The sequence below is a fragment of the Opisthorchis viverrini genome (assembly GCF_000715545.1).
Source record: "Opisthorchis viverrini unplaced genomic scaffold opera_v5_448, whole genome shotgun sequence".
In the NCBI taxonomy this organism is placed as follows: domain Eukaryota; kingdom Metazoa; phylum Platyhelminthes; class Trematoda; order Opisthorchiida; family Opisthorchiidae; genus Opisthorchis; species Opisthorchis viverrini.
The window spans coordinates 37,301-57,075 of NW_008752106.1; the positions used below are offsets into that span (position 1 = coordinate 37,301).

General features: G+C 46.6%; 1 protein-coding gene across 1 annotated transcript in view; it reads left to right on the plus strand.

The window, feature by feature from the left end:
• The window catches only part of T265_11101 (hypothetical protein), a gene marked incomplete at both ends in the record, with an annotated part of 39,821 nt that overhangs the window by 11,945 nt on the left and 8,101 nt on the right, over nt 1-19,775 (plus strand). Inside the window, 3 exons of the mRNA XM_009177664.1 lie at nt 4,914-5,278; nt 5,863-6,375; nt 9,001-9,355. Coding sequence (XP_009175928.1) covers nt 4,914-5,278; nt 5,863-6,375; nt 9,001-9,355 — 1,233 coding nt within the window. The remainder of the gene's footprint in view (nt 1-4,913; nt 5,279-5,862; nt 6,376-9,000; nt 9,356-19,775) is intronic.

Genomic DNA, 19,775 nt, shown 5'->3' on the forward strand with positions numbered 1-19,775 from the left:
TGTGTATACTGATCGCGGCGTTACTACTGACTAAGCTATTACTATGGGGCGACATGGCTCAATCGGTTAGAGCGCGAACTGACTGACCAGAAGGTCCGTGGTTCGAAGCGGACCTCTGCATCTAGGCTTGGGGAAGCTGGCAGTATCTCAGCCCTCATGCGACCTTCCGGTGGCGTGGCAGCTAGGCACCGGAAGGGTGTTACAGCCGGACGATTTATTATTTATTACTTGACCTATTACTGTTTTTCTGGTTAACTGTCTGTACTAGAATGAGGACCACGAGAAAAGTAAACAGCACGTGATGGATTAAGCGTAACTCTGTCGTGCTACCAGACCTAAATATTATTTACCCATAGTCTGCCACTTCGCCCATGAAGTTGCAGTCCAGGTATGAATTTACCTCGAAATCTCATCCTGCAAGTGAAGTTGCTGAAAAGCCGAAGAGCGTCTTCATCCTTCGTTAGGAATAATGCGAAAAAGTCGAACCCGCGACCTACCGGCTAGTAGCTAGGTAGAGACACCGCCCACATGTAGGAAGAAATTACCGCTGCTCGGTCCTCACCTATACCATGTGATCGGTGTAGGTTGACCGCCCCCTCGAGTAACAACTTTCCAGATGGAAGGAACATACGGCTTGTGAGGTGTTTTCCTCCAATAACAGATTACTTGCAATTTGATAGTAGCATTGGCTTTCGTTCGCAAGCGGACATTGAGTCACAACGCACACACCAGGAAGCAATAGTTTTCGAAATATCCGGTTATTAGTAGCCGCACAGGGTCATATCTTGTGCCCGGGAAATGAATCGTCCTTGTGTGGAAATCGATAAATGGGGATAGATTTCATTTAACTTTTCCTCACTTTTGAAGCAGTAGTTTGCTCATCCGATTCAAATTTCTCCTGTGAATTCGCCACATACACTCTGCTGATGAGCTGCAGTGTACGGATGATCAGCCACATCGTCCAACCACAACACACTACTCACAAGGTTGCTGAAAACTCTTCGACAGCCCACGACCGGTTTCGTCCTTCTTGGGGCTCATCAGGTAGGCGCACTCTCCGAGTTTCCGTCAACCTTATGTTCTACTTGAACACAAATTGGACTGTTTTCGAGAACTACACTCATTTGCAAATCAACTTGGCTTCTATGAGAGACTCGACTGAATCTCTCATTTATGATATTCTACAACTGAATGTGCTGCACCAGGCCACCTCATGTTACAGTTGGTAAGATATTCAAGGTATCGCGGTACATTGTCTAAAGGTAACAGTTCATTTAGCTAGTATACCGTGATATCCCAAATATCATACCAGCTGACAAATTAGGTGGCTTGGTGGAACACATTTGTTTGAAGCGGGCCGTTATGAACGAGAGATACATCCCCATCGGACCTCACCATGGAATAGTGAGCTTCATGCACTCAAGATGACTGACTTGGACGTGTTCTTTGGTTTCTCGTCTACACTGCATGGCGAGGTCTGTCGGTCCACGAAAACAAGCGTTCCCCTATTTTTGCTAGGCCCGATCACATGGGTTCAAACCGGTCACTTTTAATCGAAATGACAAGCCCAGCTTCCGTGTTGTTGTTCGGGGGGAGACCGTGCACACATCATCATCGAACGTGCATTCTTCCGCGTAGGATTTGTAAACACACCGGCTGCCATGGTGCGCAGTAAATTTGAATTTTTGTGGCCTCATTTGCATTCCAAACAGTTCAATTCAGCCGCGGGAGGCCATAATGCGAAATCAGTTACGCCAAGAACAAGAGAAGTCGGTCTTGTTGTTCGTTTGTGCACTGCTTCTTAAAGTCACGCAAGTTTCTGGTTTGTAGTTCATCACCACACTAAACTGATTTTTATACCCCACGAGAATTTCACTGTCCGCAACTCCTTTAAGGGACCCTGGCGCTGGCTGACATGAAATTCCCGAGAGCGACGGATATCGATAGGAGAAAATGGGACAGTTGCCGCGTTTTAATCGGTAGATGTAGGGCATACTAAATGTCGCTTCAGTACGAACATGTTTACTCATTCATCTGACTAAATCGCGTCTGACGTGCATTGATTGGTTGCTACGTTTGACTCACAGACTCAAATTTCAAATCCCCGCACGACTAATGAGTTGGAACGCAACCCGATTCCACCGCTCTCTACGGATAAACCGGTTGAACGAGAGTGCGTTGAGTGCGAACAGGACACAAAAGTGTTCTTTATTTTTTCGCATGGCTTCATGTGAAGATGCCAATGAACAATCAATGCTTCTGGTGGTTGATCAGATGGCAGTTGATCTGTTCGCCGAGCCTGGCAACTGGCTTGCAAACGTTACGTCCCCAGTCGAGGAGACATCATCATTGCGCACTGACGATGTTTTCCCGACTGAGTACGAAACGTTTGTAAGCCAACTGCCAATTTCGGCGAACAGATCAGATACCATTTGACCAACCACCAGTAAACACACCCGAGCTACCCATGTAAGGGTGATACTACTGATGGAAGAGGCATGCGAGTAGTATGGTTTCTTCTTGTAAATTCGCTTTGCTTCTCGTTGCAAGAAATGCGGCAGTTTTTCATCCGATTCTCGCGCTAAAACTTGAAGACCAAGGTTCGACCATGGTTACGTCTTTTCGACGAAGTACTCGGGAAGCGCGTGTTTGATGACACAGCCGACACTGTAATCGAAGGATGAATTCAGCTCCGTAATCTGCGGGAGCTTGCTAGGATACTCTTGAGCTACATAAACCAACTTGTTGTTTGTGTTGTGTTTTCTGTGCTAGACATGATCATCGATTTTACCCCTTCCTTTGGTAGGAGTAAAATTACTAAATAGAGGAACTCTTGGTATGAATTGTTCTCCACGATCACACCCATATAACTGGCTTCGTGACTGTCTAGACAACAGCAAGGAGCGGGTTGAAGGAACTGAAAATTCACCAATTGGGCGTGAGATTTATCGAAGTTCTGGAATTGTGCTCATCCGATAAGGGGCAACCTGGTTTCAGCGACTTCATGAGTAGTATCATGTGGGGGAAACCGTGATGATTTTCTGAAGCATAGCCATTGTTATGTTCTCTACTGATCAGTCAACCAACCTTGTCAGTTACACACAGAATTGAGAAGACAAAAAGCCTTGATGAAATTATACTGCAGCAACTGAACAGCCAATATCGAGATTCGAAGGATCAAGAATGAAATGGAACAAAACAGTCCAATGAAAGGCTGAAATAAAGAGAGAGATGTTGAGCAATATGTTCGTTAGGAGGAGTGCCTCCTAACGCCTCCCCTTTGAACTCATTGTTCGTACGACTGGAGTTGTGGGTTCAGTTGCATTCGTATGACAGGCTTTTTGATCCGGTCGGTCCATCTTGTGGGTGTACAACTTTTGGAAATTTCTGGTTCATTCGTCGGCTCTGGAGATTTTGGCTTTTGAGCTGACTCAAATGTGTCGAGAAGAGTCCCCAGTGGAAGAACAGGGTCGGGTGTAGGTGCCGCTGGAAGATAGGAAGCGCGTGGCTGATTGGCATGACGGACCCAGATAGAGGAGCCTACATTTACCTCATAGACAACTCTTCCGGCACGGCGCACAATTATGCCTTGTGCCCACTTTTCCGCGCCACCACGATAGTCTTCCGCTAGCACAGATTGGCCGGGTATAAATATGTTCTTTGCAGCACCGTGATGTCGGTTGAACTGAACTTCCATATTTATGNTAACATTTGGTGTCGCCAACTAACTCAGCAGAAATGTCTCGATGATTTCCGGCCTGGTTCCCTCAAATCGAAGGACGCTTGATGACTAAGGTGATAGGTCACCAATTATCAGCCACTTATACAAATTTATCGAACTCAGCACGAGGTAGCTCTGGTTTGCGGAATTCATCGGCCAAAGAATGACGAAGTTGTGAGTGACGCTTCCCGCTCAGTTTAAGGATGATGATGCCACTGATGATTTTGTTATTGACAGTGGTGAGAGTAGCGATGACAGCAATGGTTCTTAAAAGCCTCCATGTTCCGGATCTTTTCCAGATATGCCCCGCTACTAATGCAAAAAGTACATGTGCAGAAAGTTAAGCCCCGCCACTTTTTGTCAGCTCCAGTTTAACGTAAGCGCACAACCTTGACCTATTTTTGATGAAAACAATCCCTTGTCCGCATCTAGGCCCATTTTGTGCAAAAAGTTTTCTCCGTTTGGACGTAAACCCTTAAATGAACTTTCTGGCGCTTTCAACTCTCGTTCATGACAAGGAGACAGCAATGCGTTTTTTGCAAAGCCACGGAGCGATGCATCAGCAACGTTTATGCAACAATGGCCACCAAATGGCACTTTTAACTGTTTCTGAGAGGTGGAGATGTAATGCCCGACAGTGTCGGTAGGAAATCGACATTCGAGAGGGAACTTGGCTGGAGCGGTCTAGGATGGGGTTTAGGACAGTAATTCTATCCATTTATTGCTGGTCCGAAAATTTGGCAAAAATCAAATTCTGCTCAGAGGAATTATCTATTAGCCACACGACTGCTGTTGACTCATGAAATAGTTAATCATACTAAAAACTTTGTGTTTGCGACGACTGGAGCTCACACACAATCCATCGAATCTCAATGGCACGTCTACAAGATGCAAAATAAACGCCAATAAGGTACACACCGATCTTTGGTGGACAGCTACTTGTGTGAGTTCGTTTGGAGGCAAAAGTAGCGAAAACTGACCTTTTTATGCAAATTATCAATGAGAAGTCCCAATTTCACCCTCTTCAATGAAAACTAAAAGTACGAATTTCATATACTCCCTTTTCTAATCTTTGGGTGGCGGGGGCTAATTTTTTGGCGGGGCCTATCTGGGAAAGATCACATGTTCCGTCCCCGTTAACTGACTAATTGACTGACCGTTTTCCTCTTCAATATTTCTTTCCCCTCTCTAGTGGTGTTTCCGAGTTCACCACACTTTCCATCAAGTTATTCCGCGATTCAGAGCACACTGGATCCAGAGACTCGTCAGCTAGTCGACATCATCGGACCATGTCCAATCCACATCTCCCTGGTCAGCGTCCTCATCAATCCCTTGTGCTTAGTCCATCCCCAATGCGAAGGGACGTGGCTGGCCGCACAGGAATGTTGGGACCTGATGAATTTGTGTTCGAGGAATCCCCTCCCTCACCTAGTTTGTACACATCCCATGGAAAGGCAAGTCGTAACAAGGGTGCTGCGGGGACTGTCGGGAGGAAGGCGGCCGGGAAACATGGCAAAAACAAACGATCAAAGCATGCAACCTATTCCAGTTTGATTGGTAAGTACACTTCCCGCGTTCCCGGTTTTATACCTTGCTCAAAAGTGACAGATCAGTGCATCAACACACAAAACCGGACTCCTGCTTCGAACAGTGGTCCGTTTCGGATCCCTCCTGATCGAACGATCGCCCATAATGAGCTCTATTAATGAAATCTATTAAGTAGTATTTCATGAAAGTAGTGTGACTGTTTCGGCAACTGACAGAATGCCCGTTCATGAAACAGATTTGGAAAAACACCTATATTCTGATGTGTGGATATGAAATAGGTTGGAATTTGATCTGCAAATCTACCCACTGTCTTCAGCCGTTTTCAAAGCCTTCGTTTCACCTCTCGCTAGAAATAGAAAGTACTTGCATGACCACATTCCAAGCAACCACATCACCTTTCGTTTCTTGTCCAAACCAACGTTCTGTTGCCTAAATCTGTCATTTTTTTGCAGCTTGGTCGTATGGTTTCGATCGATTTGTCATCTCTGCGGAAAATAGTTCCCACGTGACTATATATTGATGTTATTCATTTGGTGAGAGTTCCTCCCGGCAGTTTCGTGTTGTTTGTTACTCATACCATTCTTTCCTTCCAGCTACTGTGATAATTCCTCCAGAGGCGCTCGCAACAACTTCGGAATTAGAATCTTGGTACCCGGTCACCAGGGTGGAAGGAGATAGTACGCCAACAACAGGAAGTCGACACAAACGCTCTCATGCCAGCGAAAGTGGTAAATCACGCGGAGCAAAAGAACACCACCTTTCCAACGGGCTTTGCCCGACTGTACAGCTACGCATCAAAACTCGACATCGATGTGTTACCGTACTTCCACTTACGGATTATGCTCGCCTTCAACATCATCTGGCTCGTTTTCAGCCACCGTTGCGTCCTCGTACGTCAATAACCGAACAACCCTCTTCCTACCTGAGCTCAGAAGTGATCCCCCAAACCTCAACGGACTCTGCCCTTCTTCTTGCCAGTTTGGATCCGTGGCTTGGTGTGAAAGCCAAGGCAGAACTCGCTGGTTCCGTGGTTGCATTGCATCAGGCGCTCGGGCAAGCAACCGACTTCCTGGCCGTACTCATTCTACATGAAGTCTACAAACAACGTGAGTTATTTGTAATGCGCTACTCATAAGGTTGCTGAAAACTCCTCGACAACGCACGACCGGTTTCGCCCCTCTTGGGGCTCATCAGGTAGGCGCAGTTCCCGAAGTTCCCTTAAGCTTGTTCTACTTGAACCCAAATTGGACTGTTTTGGAGAGATACACTCATTTGCAAATCAATTTGGTTTTCACGAGAGACTCAAATGAATCTCTCGTTTATGGTATTCTACAACTGAATGTGCTGCACACAGGTCGCTTCATGTTTTAGTTGGCACAATATTCGAGATATCACAGTATATTTTCACAAAGAAGGCTACTCACAAGGTTGCTGAAAACTCTTCGACAGCCCACGATCGGTTTCTCCCTTCTTGGGGCTCATCAGGTAGGTGCAGTCTCCGAGTTCCCCGCAAACTTATGTTCCAGTTGAGACCAAATCCCACGAAATTGGCGAGATACACTCATTTGCAAATCAATTTGGTTTTCACGGGAGACTCAATTGAATCTCTCGTTTGTGGTGTCTCTAAGTAACTGAATGCGCTGCCCTACTGGGCGTCTGTTGTCCTTTGCTGACCTTGGATCATGATTGGTCGTTTGAGCCCGCAGTCCTGTTGCCCAGTTCTAACAAATCCGTGCCTATGTTATGCTTGTGCTATTGCACTTAGAAGTACACTTTTTCAACCATCTGATCGCACGGACTCAAACTTTGACCTTTCTAAGTTGGTCCCACTGACTTCGCCTGACAGCACGATCAACTAGTTTCGGATTGTTAGACGCATCCACTCGACATGAATGCCGCACTGGACGTTGAGGTCATATCACCTGTTGGTGTAAACTGACACTGGGCTGTTCGCATCTGGCATCACACTCAGACCTTCGCAAAAAGGGGACGTTTCAGAGAATGGGTTCAGTTCAACCTAGAGGAAATCAAACAACAGTTGATACGCAACTTTAGGTCCCGTGTTTGTTTTGGGTGTGCACATGTTCTAAGCAGTCTTGTGTCCACGTGAGGTATCGTGTTACACACGAGCGTCACGAAATCAGCGCTTTATCGGATCACTATCGCATCGGTGACGAGGCCTTTTGTGACCGTAGCACAACGTCCTTTCATTGGACTTGACCAGCCACATGGTGCTCTCTCTTCTCAAGAAACCTTCACAAGCAAGGAGCTCGGAAAATAAAAACGAAACCCATTGGTGGGTCAGCGGTTGTGAGGTCGAGCCAACTTGAGGGAATTGCTGAAGTGTATGGGGTGGGGTAAAAGTGGCATTGGTGAACTGCCGATTGGCCCCGACCTGTGTTTTCACTGTGGGATGAAAGGCATAACCAAGAGTCCTTTGTGGAACGTAGGTGCCTGACGTTGATTGTAGTGAAGATCTCGGAAAGACAGTGGACTGGGTATTCTGAGTAAGGCGGACATAGCCAAAATGAGCTCCGTCGCTGAAAAAGTTTCCGGAGTTCCCTTGGTGGACTGGTTGTTGGCCAGCTTGATTGGTGGTACTCCATTGCCTTTTGTAATATGCTGTCATTTTTGGTGTCATCTCGGACCGCGTCAAAAGTCACCGGTAGTTGGCTCATGGTCTCCAACACCACAGCACGGACTTCCGGTTCTGATTGGCTCCGTTCGCTTCGTGACCTCCGGGTTTGACTGCGTCTTTGGCTAGCTTTCCGCGTCCGGCACTGGCTTTCTTTGTGCCCACGTCGACTGCACACTGAACATTTGTGCTTTTTATACCGACACAATCGCACAAAATGCCATTCGCCGCATTGCCAGCATGCTGAAGGGGGCTTTGCTCCGTTCGAATTCGTCAGCACGGGAGGTTGCCTCGATGTCGTCTTGACAATGTTGAAAACAGGGTTAGATATTCCTTGTGACAGACTCTGTTAGTAAATTCCCCCTGGTACCAGCAGTGTACCATTAATCGAGCAGGGAACGGAAAGCAACTAAATCACTAGCGGACGAACGGGAGTTAGTTTGCCACAGTGACCTCTTTCGGCCCGCTAGATGACTGATGAAGGAGTCTACCCAGACGAGACAAAACCCCACGGATGACTGTCAAATGATCCAGCACGATGACATCGCGGTGACCGCCTGATGGTTCCTCCATCGAATTGTTCCTCTCCTGCCGAGAAATCAAGATGGTGTTTGTCCAAGCTAAACAGGGCGAGGTGGTCAAAGTAGAACAGCACACCTTGTGAACCATGATCGGTGGCGATGCCTACTTCAAAACGGAGAAATATAGTTCACATTCAGAAATGCTTCGTACTGCAATCACGGGAGCTCTACTTGAAGCAGTGCGCAAGAGCAGCCTTGCATATCTCGGTACCTGGTGTGTGAAATTGGTGCATAAGCGTCTGGTGTTTCAAAGGCGAGGCTCATATAAGTCCCGTCATTCTGCTTTTCTTCAGGGTTTCACCTGGATAATATATCTGAGTGAAGAAGAGTGCCAGTGATTCCGAATGGCCTGATCAAGCCAGTTACTGACAAAATCAGACAAACTAAATTGCAGATTACTGCCTTTTTTCGGTCAAAATGTTGTATCCTCGAGTTCGGTGGATGTCTGATTCTGTTGAACAATTATCCCTTGAGTTTTATTCACAATGTGTTTCTTCCCCCCCCCCTGGTTGCAGCCGATGCTAATATGGTTCTGCGCGGAAACAGCATAGCGACAAAAGCCATGGAAATCTACCTACGACTGGTTGGAGAAGATTATCTCTGCTCCATCCTCTCCGAATTCGTCCGCACAGTATTGGCCAGCTGTTCTCAGCAGGGCAGCTATTCACCGACAGAACAGTCTGCAAAAACTGCGAAATCTTCAAGACAGACCACACAATTTTTCCTCTCCGACTCGTTCCTCGATTGCGAAGTCGATCCGGCCAAGTTGCAGAACTCCGCCGGTCAGCTCAACCGAAATCGATCGAATCTACTCCGATTAGTGGAATTGGTGTGGAGCAAGATTGTTGCTAGTGAGCCCCATTTCCCCAGGTATGTTTTTTGTTCGCATGTAAGTAAGCTATCTGTTTTCCTCTCATGATTACGAACCCGAAGATATTTAGTTGGCAGTTTGGTGGAATATTGGCGGTATATTCACTGGTGGGGGCAAGATCGCTCAAGTAGTTAGGGTGCGAACTTAGTGCCCGGAAGGTCCGTAGTTCGAACCTGACCTCTGCATCTCGACTTCCCCTGTCTAGGATTAGGCAACCTGGCAGTATCCCAGCCCTCATGCTTCCTCCGGGTGGCGTGGCAGCTAGGCACCGGAAGGTTGTGACAGCTGAGCGATTATTTATTTTATTATTTATATATTCACTGGTATTTGATGAGGTGACTGTTGGTTTTTCGGTTAGCCTGGCAGCTGACTCGCAGACGTTTTATCACCATTCGAGGAGACAGCATCACCGCGCACTGATAACAACTTCCTGAATGGCCGAATATGGTCCGAACTATACTTAAGACGCAGAGCAAAACTGTCCGAAGTCGTGAAACGCGATGTTTAAGATACGATTTCACTTTTTACAAGTCCTCTGAGGCTGACACAACTGTTCAGTGAGTGGATCGACTTGTAGATCACAACGGCGGGGTTGTCTTCCAGCGGGTTCGATTTTATTTAGCTTTCCACTCGAGTTTGAGACAGCTCAGTCGGTAAGGCGCCAACTTACTGACCGGAATGTCCGTGATTCGAACCCAACCTCAACTTCTCCACTGCTCCTGCGCAGCCCTCAGCCTTTGCACTTCCTTCGGGTGGCACCGAAAGTGTGTTGGAGCTGAACAAGCTTCGTACACTCTGCACATGCAAATCGCGCACCAAATGACGTCATAATCTTGTTTAGGTTATCTGATGTGACATTCGTTCCCAGAGGTTCATCTACGTATTCAGTCAGGTGGCTAAAAAACCGCATTAGGGGTTGTGCTCCACATATCACTCGTCACCTACACTTTATCGTACGTTCGTCATATGGAGCTGGAAATATAGAATATTCTCTATCATTGAACGAGATAGACCAAGTGGTTAGAGCGCCAATTTACTGACCGGAAGGTCCGTAGTTCGAACCCGACCTCAGCACCGCGACTTCCCCTGTCTAGGATTAGGCAACCTGGCAGTATCCCAGCCCTCGTGCTTCCTTCGTGTAGCATGGCAGCTAAGCACCGAAACGGTGCTACAGCTGAACGTGATTGAACCATATTTTTTCCCAAGCAGGATATGGTTTTTGTGTGACCTTGATAACGGCTGTTTTCGGGTGTACTTCTGATAACCGATTTCTCTCACGGGTAAATAAAGATCAGTCATCCAGCTGGTGTCACATGAGACCGATGACGTTCCGCAGCTTATTGATTTCACTTTATCTCGACTTCATTCTGTCCTTGTTCTCTGTCTGTCTGTCTGGAATAACGCATGAGAATCGAACAAATATTGGTATGTCATAGTTCATTATGCATGAACCAGTCAGCTTTTTATATCGAATCGTATGCTGATCAGAACCGAGCATTGGTATTCAGCCAGCGTGGGAATTCACGCGTGCAAATAGTGTGCAAGTGTGTGTGTGTGTGTGACATCGAGTCGAAACCGAACTGAACTCCGATCGTTCTTAATATGGTTAGGAGCCCGTGAACCGAAAAGGGGAACTGCCAGCCCGACGATCACACAGTCTCCGTACAGCAACTGTCGCTGATAGCGGAAAGCAGGTGGCCTTGCAAATATCAGACAGTGTCGGACTACCCATTGCCTGTTTGTAGTGAAGTCAGTTTGTTTTTCATCTGTACCTAATACAACAAAGTACACGTGCGTTCAACACAGTTTGTTTGTACTGGTGGCCGATCGTAAACTGCGCAATAGATTTGGCTGAACTGCGTTTGTTTGACCAGTCCAGTGAGCCCGAAGTAAACAGTACTGGTCAGACAACAACAAGTGTCCAGATTCCGTCCCTCGTGTACGTCGATCAGCTGATTGATCGCGCTCCGTTTAAGAGTGTGGAGGAGACGACAGAACTTGGACTGATGCCAATGCGCTTTTGCGAAGCAAAGTTGAAACCTGCTTCTTTTTGTTAAGCGTCAACACTTATTGTTATACAAACAAATTACAAGTTTGAAAGCAGTCCAAACAGTCCCCGCACTGTCCCCCGCAGTTTGACTTTGGTTGCAGCAGCTTTTGCGGCGAAAAGTATCGTTTCGGTATTCCAACTTCAAGTTGGAATCGACCTGAAGAGCACTCACAGCTGTGACGTAGGGTGGTCGCCTTTGAATGGGTTACTATACACACGTTTACTAAGGTACTGTCAAAAGAGACTCCGTAATGTTGCTGGAATTGTCCTGCCCCCCCTCCGTGGATTAGTTAAAAACTCACCGACACCATCGCATTCTAGAGCATCCCCATGTAACTCCGTCACTGGGATCACGACCGGGAGCCGACCAAACAGTTCGGAAGGACGTGATCTCAAGAATGCCACCTTAATCTTGAGGTGTCCTTCCAAGGTTTGCTGATTCCACTCGATTTTCGGAAGCTATCCAAGTTAGATTTTGGAAACTTATATTGGTGCATTGTATAAAACATTACTCGAGCTCTATTAGTCTTGTGAATTCACTTATATTCACTTTTATGTGAACTGCTGTGCCCTTTTTTGTGGGAATGTTCAAGGGCACGCTTCGGTACGAATTTTTACCAAACAACATTGACTATTTCAGAAAGGCTTGGTAAACAATCGATAGTTTTTTTATTTGGGCAACGTTTCGCTTTTGACAAAAAAGCTTCATCAGGCCCAGTCAGAAGGTCACCAAGTTGGTCAGGCTTTGAGACAGACGGGGAACCAGTCAACAAGTCCTCTTCAGATTATCACACTAGATCAGTGTTGAGTGTCAACTAACGGCTGCTGTCGGCTAGTGTGGTTGCCAAAATGTTGTGTTGATGGTTTGAGGCAGTTTCAAATTAGTCCCGATCAGGCTCGGTGCATTAATCTTCCACTTCATCATGCTTCAACTGATGATTCACTAGGAGGCCGCCGGTAGAATTTGTTGATCTTTGCGGGCTTGTGAGAGTTGCGACAATTTAGCCGGTGGAAGGAAGGTGGGTGAGGCTACGTAGAATTCAGATGGTGACTACGCCTCCTTCTGATAATCGCACACCAACGCATGCCAGCTCGACTGATCCTCCACACACTTGCCAGTTCCACACTTTCCATTTTGTGAACACTGGGATGCTTGGCGATTTCTACTGCCTCGACAATCAGTCTCTGTGATGTGGACCGCAGTCCTCGCCTCAAAACCTCAACATTTTCTAAATCTATTTTGTGTCCCGTGTCCAGTGCACATTCCACCATTGCCGGGTCTTCCAGTAACGCTTGATATTCATCTGCGTTTCTCGGCGGCCTGTTTATTTTTCTACTGTGCTCTCCGATTCTGGCGTGAAGTTCTCTGGCTACCTGTCCTATACAGACCTTAGGGCAGCCGTTACCTGCTTCTGTTCATCGGGAGGCGATCCTTCAATCGCTCCAGTACAGAGCGCAGTGTTTCCTTTCTGGAATGGCTCAGGTTTAGTCATGGGGTCACTAGAAATCTGAGCCTTTAAAAGTAACTTTTCGAACTTACGGATTTGTCTTGGTTTGCATCGTTGCCCTTGGATGACCTTCACTTCTGTCGCTTTGGTGTTGAGTAACTAGAAGTCTGTGGGTGAGAGCAAGGTCTAAAGGTCTTGAATGACTTGACCGACTGTTATAGTCTGTAACCCATCTAGAACAGTCGTAAAAAGTTGATGAATCAAATGATCTATGAAGGGAACGGGGTATCGTGAGCAAAAACCCATACAGCCAAAGGTTCCTTCAGTAGCTAATGAGAGAAGTTTTCGAGAATTACACTCATTTGCAAATCAATTTGGTTTTCACGAGAGACTCAAATGAATCTCTCGTTTATGGTATTCTACAACTGAATGTGCTGAACGCAGGCTGCATCATGATTCAGTTGGCACGATATTCGAGACATCGCAGTATGTTTTCATAAAGGAAACTACTCACAAGGTTGCTGAAATCTCTTCGACAGCCCACGACCGGTTTCGTCCCTCTTGGGGCTCATCAGGTAGGTGCACTCCCCGAGTTTCCGTGAACCTTATTTTCTAACTGAACCCAAATTGGGCTGTCTTCGAGAAATACACTCATTTGCAAATCAATTTCGCCTTCACGGAAGACTCAACTGAATATCTCGTTTATGATTTTCTACAACCGCGCCTACCTGATAAGCCCCAAGAAGGTGAAACTCGGTCGTGGGCTGTCGAAGGGTTTTCAGCAACCTTGTGAGTAGTGCACTACGAAAAATCCACTTGTTATTGCTACAATAAATTGCGCATACAATGAAGAATAGGGTTGATCGTCGATCTGGTTGATTTATCACTCAAGTTGTTCCCACAGTAAAGCCAACGAAATGGACAATTCCTCAACAGATGATAACATCCTTCACGGAAGCCCTATTTTTCACTGTCCGATGAGATTAGGACCCGTAAGATTACTAAAAATAGAAGTAAAAGTTATTTGACCGGAAAGTTGGAAAATGTTGGTGATCATACACACGTGAAACGACCGAGATACATTTACTGCTCGGTTATCGTATGTAGAGGCGATTCCCATTACAGAAAGTTCCAAAGCACCACAAAGGTGTCTCCTTTGGGGCTACTGTCCTTATAACACGCTATCCATTATCATCTAATGGATCAAATAGGGTCAGTTCCCCAAAGATCGCATCTACTTAGGAATTTAGTGGTTACCTACAGGCTGCGTTGCTCATTTTTAGTAATCGCTATCCTAAACTATCTATCGACGGAACATACTACTCACAAGTTTGCTAACTGTTTGCCTACTAGATTGGAACGGATGGTTTGTCAAGACAGTGACATACTGCGATAGTTCGAATAACATACCAACCAAATCAAGAAGCAGTCAACACATTTGTTTCAAGAATATCGTAAACGAGAGAATCAACTGCCGTAGGCGCACTGAATTTATGCACTAACCTAGTTCTAAGATTGAGTTATTGAGACCACACACACTGTATGCTGCCGTCCAGGAATCAGTCTATTCCGCCATTCGAACTTGTGCGACATCAAATGGTGTTGGAGAATAACATTCTCTTCACTCCATTGACGATCATTCTCCTCAATGGAGTCAAGAAAACGTTCCAACATCGCTTTTCGTCCAGTCTGGACACACTCGGCGGGCGAGTTGGACCAAGTGGTTAGAGTGCGAATTTGCCGACCGGAAGGTCCGTGGTTCGAACCCGACATCTGCCTCTCGACTTCCCCTGTCTAGGCTTGGGCAACCTGGCAGTATCCCAACCCTCGTGCCTCCTTCGTGTGGCGTGGCAAATAGGCACCGAAAGGGTGTTACAGCTGAACGGCATTTTATTTCAGAAATCGGCTTACAATAAAACGTAGTTCTTGGACTTATCCTCGATGTGCGTGGATGCAGATCGAATCATAGCTCTCTTAGACTGGCTGGTAGGGATCAACGGGTTTGTGCGTCTTTTAGCGCCGGATTTACACCGCATCGCATGCACTATTACTTCCAGTCCCGCGCAGACCGTTTCTATTATCATAGCTAGATGAGTGCCTAGGGGTTTAACCAGGCGTGTTTGTATCAAACGCTAGTAAAAATTGTGCCTCACGATTAACTCTATACACTCCCCGTAGCAGCACTAATATATTTGAAACGGGAGTCTTAGTTTTCTGTTCTAATGCGTATGTTTAGCTCAGGTTCTAATTTACCGAGGTTTGACGCGCACTCTCATTCAAAATTCTTGATCAACAGCTGTGGCAAAGTATATGGAGCACAGGTGTCCCCCATAGATTCTTGACCCTCCTCGAGGTGTTGTACGCCAGTTTCCACGGATGTGTGACGGTCCGCGGGGAGTGTATTACATTAAGTGATTTCAGGCAAACCTGTCCTTTCCACCTCTCCTCTTCAACTTCATCATTAATACGATAATGGAAGACTCGTTATCAGCCTCTAATGCATTAGGGGTAGAAATGCTCACATGGCATTCGCTTACAGGTATCGAGTACGCGGACCACTTAGCTCTTCTGGAGTCTGACGCCGTCGTGACGCGAGCAATATGAAGTAATTTAACTAATCCTCTCTCATGGTTTGGCAGCGGTTCACACCTGCAAAGTGTAAAGTGCTACTGCAAGACTGGGTGCACTCGAACTCTAACCTCATGGTTGCGGATGGGCCGCTTGAGATAGCAGACAAATTTATCTACATGGGCAGCTTTATCATTCCCGGTGGTGTAGCCAAAGAGGATAATTCCATCCGGATCAAGAAAGCCACAGCAGCTTTTGTGAATCTGCGTCACCTGTGGCGTAGGCGTGACATAAGCTTATCCTCCAAGGGTCGAGTATAGGATGATGCGGTGCGCTCCATAGTAGCATACGGGTTAGAAGCCTAGCAGCTGCGCGCTGAGGACGTCAAAAGACTTTGTGTTTGAGCATTGATATCTCCGGAGCATCGCCCGATCATCAATGCTGAAGTCGACCGACTTCCTCGAAGGGCTTTTTTTCGCCAAATCACATGAAGGGTGAAAATGAGCCAGAGGGGAGTCAAACAATGACTTGGCAGCGAAGTTTGAAAGCAGTTACCAGCAAACCCAGCTGCGATGGACACTACTGTCTCCCTGGATTTGAACCCAGAGACGGGACACATCAACGGTCAGAAGCGTTGTCAGATATGACCCAGTCGCCCCCTCAATGGCGCCCATGCATCCAAGTTGTTACCCTTAATGAGCAACTCACCTCCTGATCTCCTCAATGAAAAAACTCACTGTATTTACGCATCGATTACATTAGCTCCCACATGCACTGCGTAGCTATCTAGCCCATATCCCCAAATCACTGGTGAAAGGAACTGTGGCAGCTATAACCAGTGTACGGCAAGTACGCGGTTTGTACGTCTGACTACCACGATGATGATGAGTCAGCAGCTATGGGTGAGTCATTCCCCACTCACCGTTTGGGAAGTGAAGCTCCATTGTCCACCATCGATCTGCCCGTCGCACTTGTGGGCAGTGGGTATGAGCACGTATGACCGCTTCAGTAGACAACAGACCAAACTATCGACCTGCCGTCTCCAAATCTGAGACACTTCAGACACAGAAGTACTGGTGCGTTTCTGAGTGAAAAAAAGTTGGCCGATGGCAGACATCATGAGTCATTTATGAGTACCATTCAGTTTGTCTTCTTGAGTGAGCTTCACTGACAAGAACGTGTCTGTTAGAGATGGTTTAGCAGTGGTCACACATCTACTTACTCGTGTCTGTCTGTGCGCCTTCGTCTCCATGACCATTTGACATACCAGGCGCTTGAACCGGTAAAACCGAGCTGATAATCGATTGTGGACCGTCACTCAACATCAGAAATCCTCGCAGTGCTATCTATGGGTTGCCAAGGCATTAACTACCGGATGTCTATTCACACATGGCTTGAGAAGACAGGCTTGAAAACTACTCAGCAAGTTCAGTTAGGCAATACAAGCTGCATAATCGTTCGACTGAGCATTGAATATTTCGACACACATAGTGACGACTTTGTGCCTCGCGCAGAAGCTCAATTCATGGAAACCACTTCATTCATTCATTCATTTTTTGCAGTCCAAAACAACCCCACAACTATTCACCCCAATAGAACTTGACGAACTAGTTCATCCGTGTTGGTGAACATTTCTGTGGTTACATTTATCAGTGAACTTCTGGTTGCACTCATACTACTTACAACACTACTGAAAGAGCCCAGATAATCATGTCGCAGATTCCTAAGGTTAAACGTTTTGCCCAGCACACGGAGTGCGGCATATGGCGGACTTAAATATAGTTCTAAAATAAGTCGGTCCAATTTCTGGACAACTGCCGAAGACCGCGAGAAGGTAAAGGTGGACTGTTTTCCAGCCGCTGCAAAAACCGCCAGTTTTGCTCACATCACCACGGTGACAAAATTTGGTGAGTTAGACTGACTCTGATCTTCTGGCAGTTGGCCTGGGCGCAATCCATCAAGGAGAAAGTGCATCGAATTATTTCATTCATTTTATTCTCTCCATTGGAAACACGAGCGAAGGGAAATGCGGGGTCCGCTTGGTCAGACGGTGCAGTTCTCCAGCAGTGAAGCTCCTCACGCGGGTGCTTAGTTGTCAGCTGTCACCGTTACCCATTTGATGTGCACAAGCAACACGGCGATGGGGTGACCTCATCGGTCGCGCAGAGGCGACCAACGGCCGTCGAAAGAGCTTAGGTGCCCTTACTAGAATTATTCCAAACTACTCACGAGTAGCAAGATTTTATAAAAATTCGACATGCGCACGACGTGGTCGCTCTTAGTTACTGGTCTCCCTCACATCCATACATTAGTTACTCGTGTACGTCCAAGTCACTTAACTGGGACCGCCACGACAACCACTGAATCGTTTTTCGGGAAGCCTTGTGAACTAAACACAGTGCGAGTGTGCTCGCCCGTTCAATCGCGCAGCGCGCGCTGACGAACCACGAGTTAGCTCTCCACTCGTATGCCAGATTACCGAAGTGCACAGGGATAAGCGCTGATGACGAACTCTGGTCCAAAGACAACTCGAGTCCAGTGCTTCTCACTTGTTAGTGTTTGAGATGTGTGTGTGTGTGTTAGAGATGTGACATATCAATGGTTAGGGATTGCCGGACACTACCCAGTCGCGCCCTCAATGGCGCTCAGACATCCGAGCGGTTGTCTTCAATGAATAGCTACTCTCCTGATCTCCTCAGTCCACTGATAACCCTGTATTTACGCATCACTTAGGCCAGCTACCACCTCAAATGCGCAACTACCTGCCCCACTTCCCCAAAGAAGCTGTGGCAAATATAACAATCGTTTCGCATCGATAAAACGGTGAACATATAATTCTCGGGTTCTGGAAATAGTCCAAGCAGTTGCCCTGAAAGTGAAAGTTTTTTTCAACGGAGTGCTTGTTCTTTAAATAAAGCCAGTCTGTGACAAACAGCGGAGAAGCACCGTACAGTTGTTTTATCCGTACTGGAAGTTATCAGCATTGAGCATCTCACAAGACTTCAGAAGCTCGCGAGTCCTGCCTAATAGTTGAACCGTACGATCACAAGCGACTGATCAGCAGTATGGGACATCCGGACAGAATATAGCGTCACTCATCCATCAACCACGGAATACACATCACGTCACGTGTTGACTGGATCTTCGAGTGATGACTTCTCAGATGACAGGTTCACTCGTCATGTAAATTATTCGTCCTTCCGAACTTCGTAGATTCGGATGGTTACTTGAGGAGGTTGGGTACTTTTCAGTGGAGTGTTTGTCTAGTAAGTAAAGCTAATCTATGCTGAGTGCTAGTAAATTTTTCAGTGACTCACCCAGTTAATCTGAGAGTGGAAAGGACGAACTAACAGATATTTCTTTATCCCTCAGCCTTGCGGGATCTTCTACACTCGGCGAACGAACTCGATATGTGGATCACCAAACCTACGACGTTCAGTCAGCTAAATGATGTCTCAAGAGTTCAGAGCCTATAGTCTCGATCAGTATGTATTGCGACAAACACTGAACTTCGCGTATTTCAGCTTCGTGGAGCCCAAACGAATTAACCGTAAAAAACCAACACAAGTACCGGACACGACGAGGACCGAATTGGCCTCCGTTTGCCATCCTTTCACAGTTTGGACGACGCCTCGACATAATACATTGGTAATAAGCTCAGTTGTTAAGGCACGAATTTACTAACCAAAAGGCATGTGGTTCGAAGCAAACCTCGGCATCTCGACTGTTCCTGTCTAGGCTGCGACAACCTGGCAGGATCTCAGCCGTCGTGATTCCCTCGGATGGCATGGTAGCTGGGCACCAAAATGGTGCTGCTACAACTGAAAGATTACCATTTGATTTATTTCAGTAGTTGTACGCAGTTTCGAAAAGTTGAAGGGTACACTAGAACATGTTGAAGATGAGCACTACAAAGGATCCAGCGTCCCTTACTTAAACGAGCCATGAAGTAGCGGCAAAATAACTGTTTGTGTTCGTGCTAGCATGATACACCGTTGAACAGTGACATCGATGCATAAGAGAGAAACGTGCCTGATTGTATGCACATGAGCTGAAAGCACCCAACATATCAACTCCAAATTTGGAAATTTCTTAATTGACCAATCGAGACCGGATGGCTGAATGGCGGTGAGGTGACAACATCACAGGGCCCGTTTTCCTATTCACTGTGTTCATCCCCAGAAATAGCAGAATCGAGATCCCTTGGGAGGATTAAATTGAAGGGAAGCCAGCCTAGTTGGAAATCTGTCAAGTTTTGATGAGGTCTCATGACCCTGCTCTAACAGATTAGGTGTAGAGTACTATTCCATTGATTTTGTACCCACTGTACCTGTAAGACTAGCTTTTCGCTAA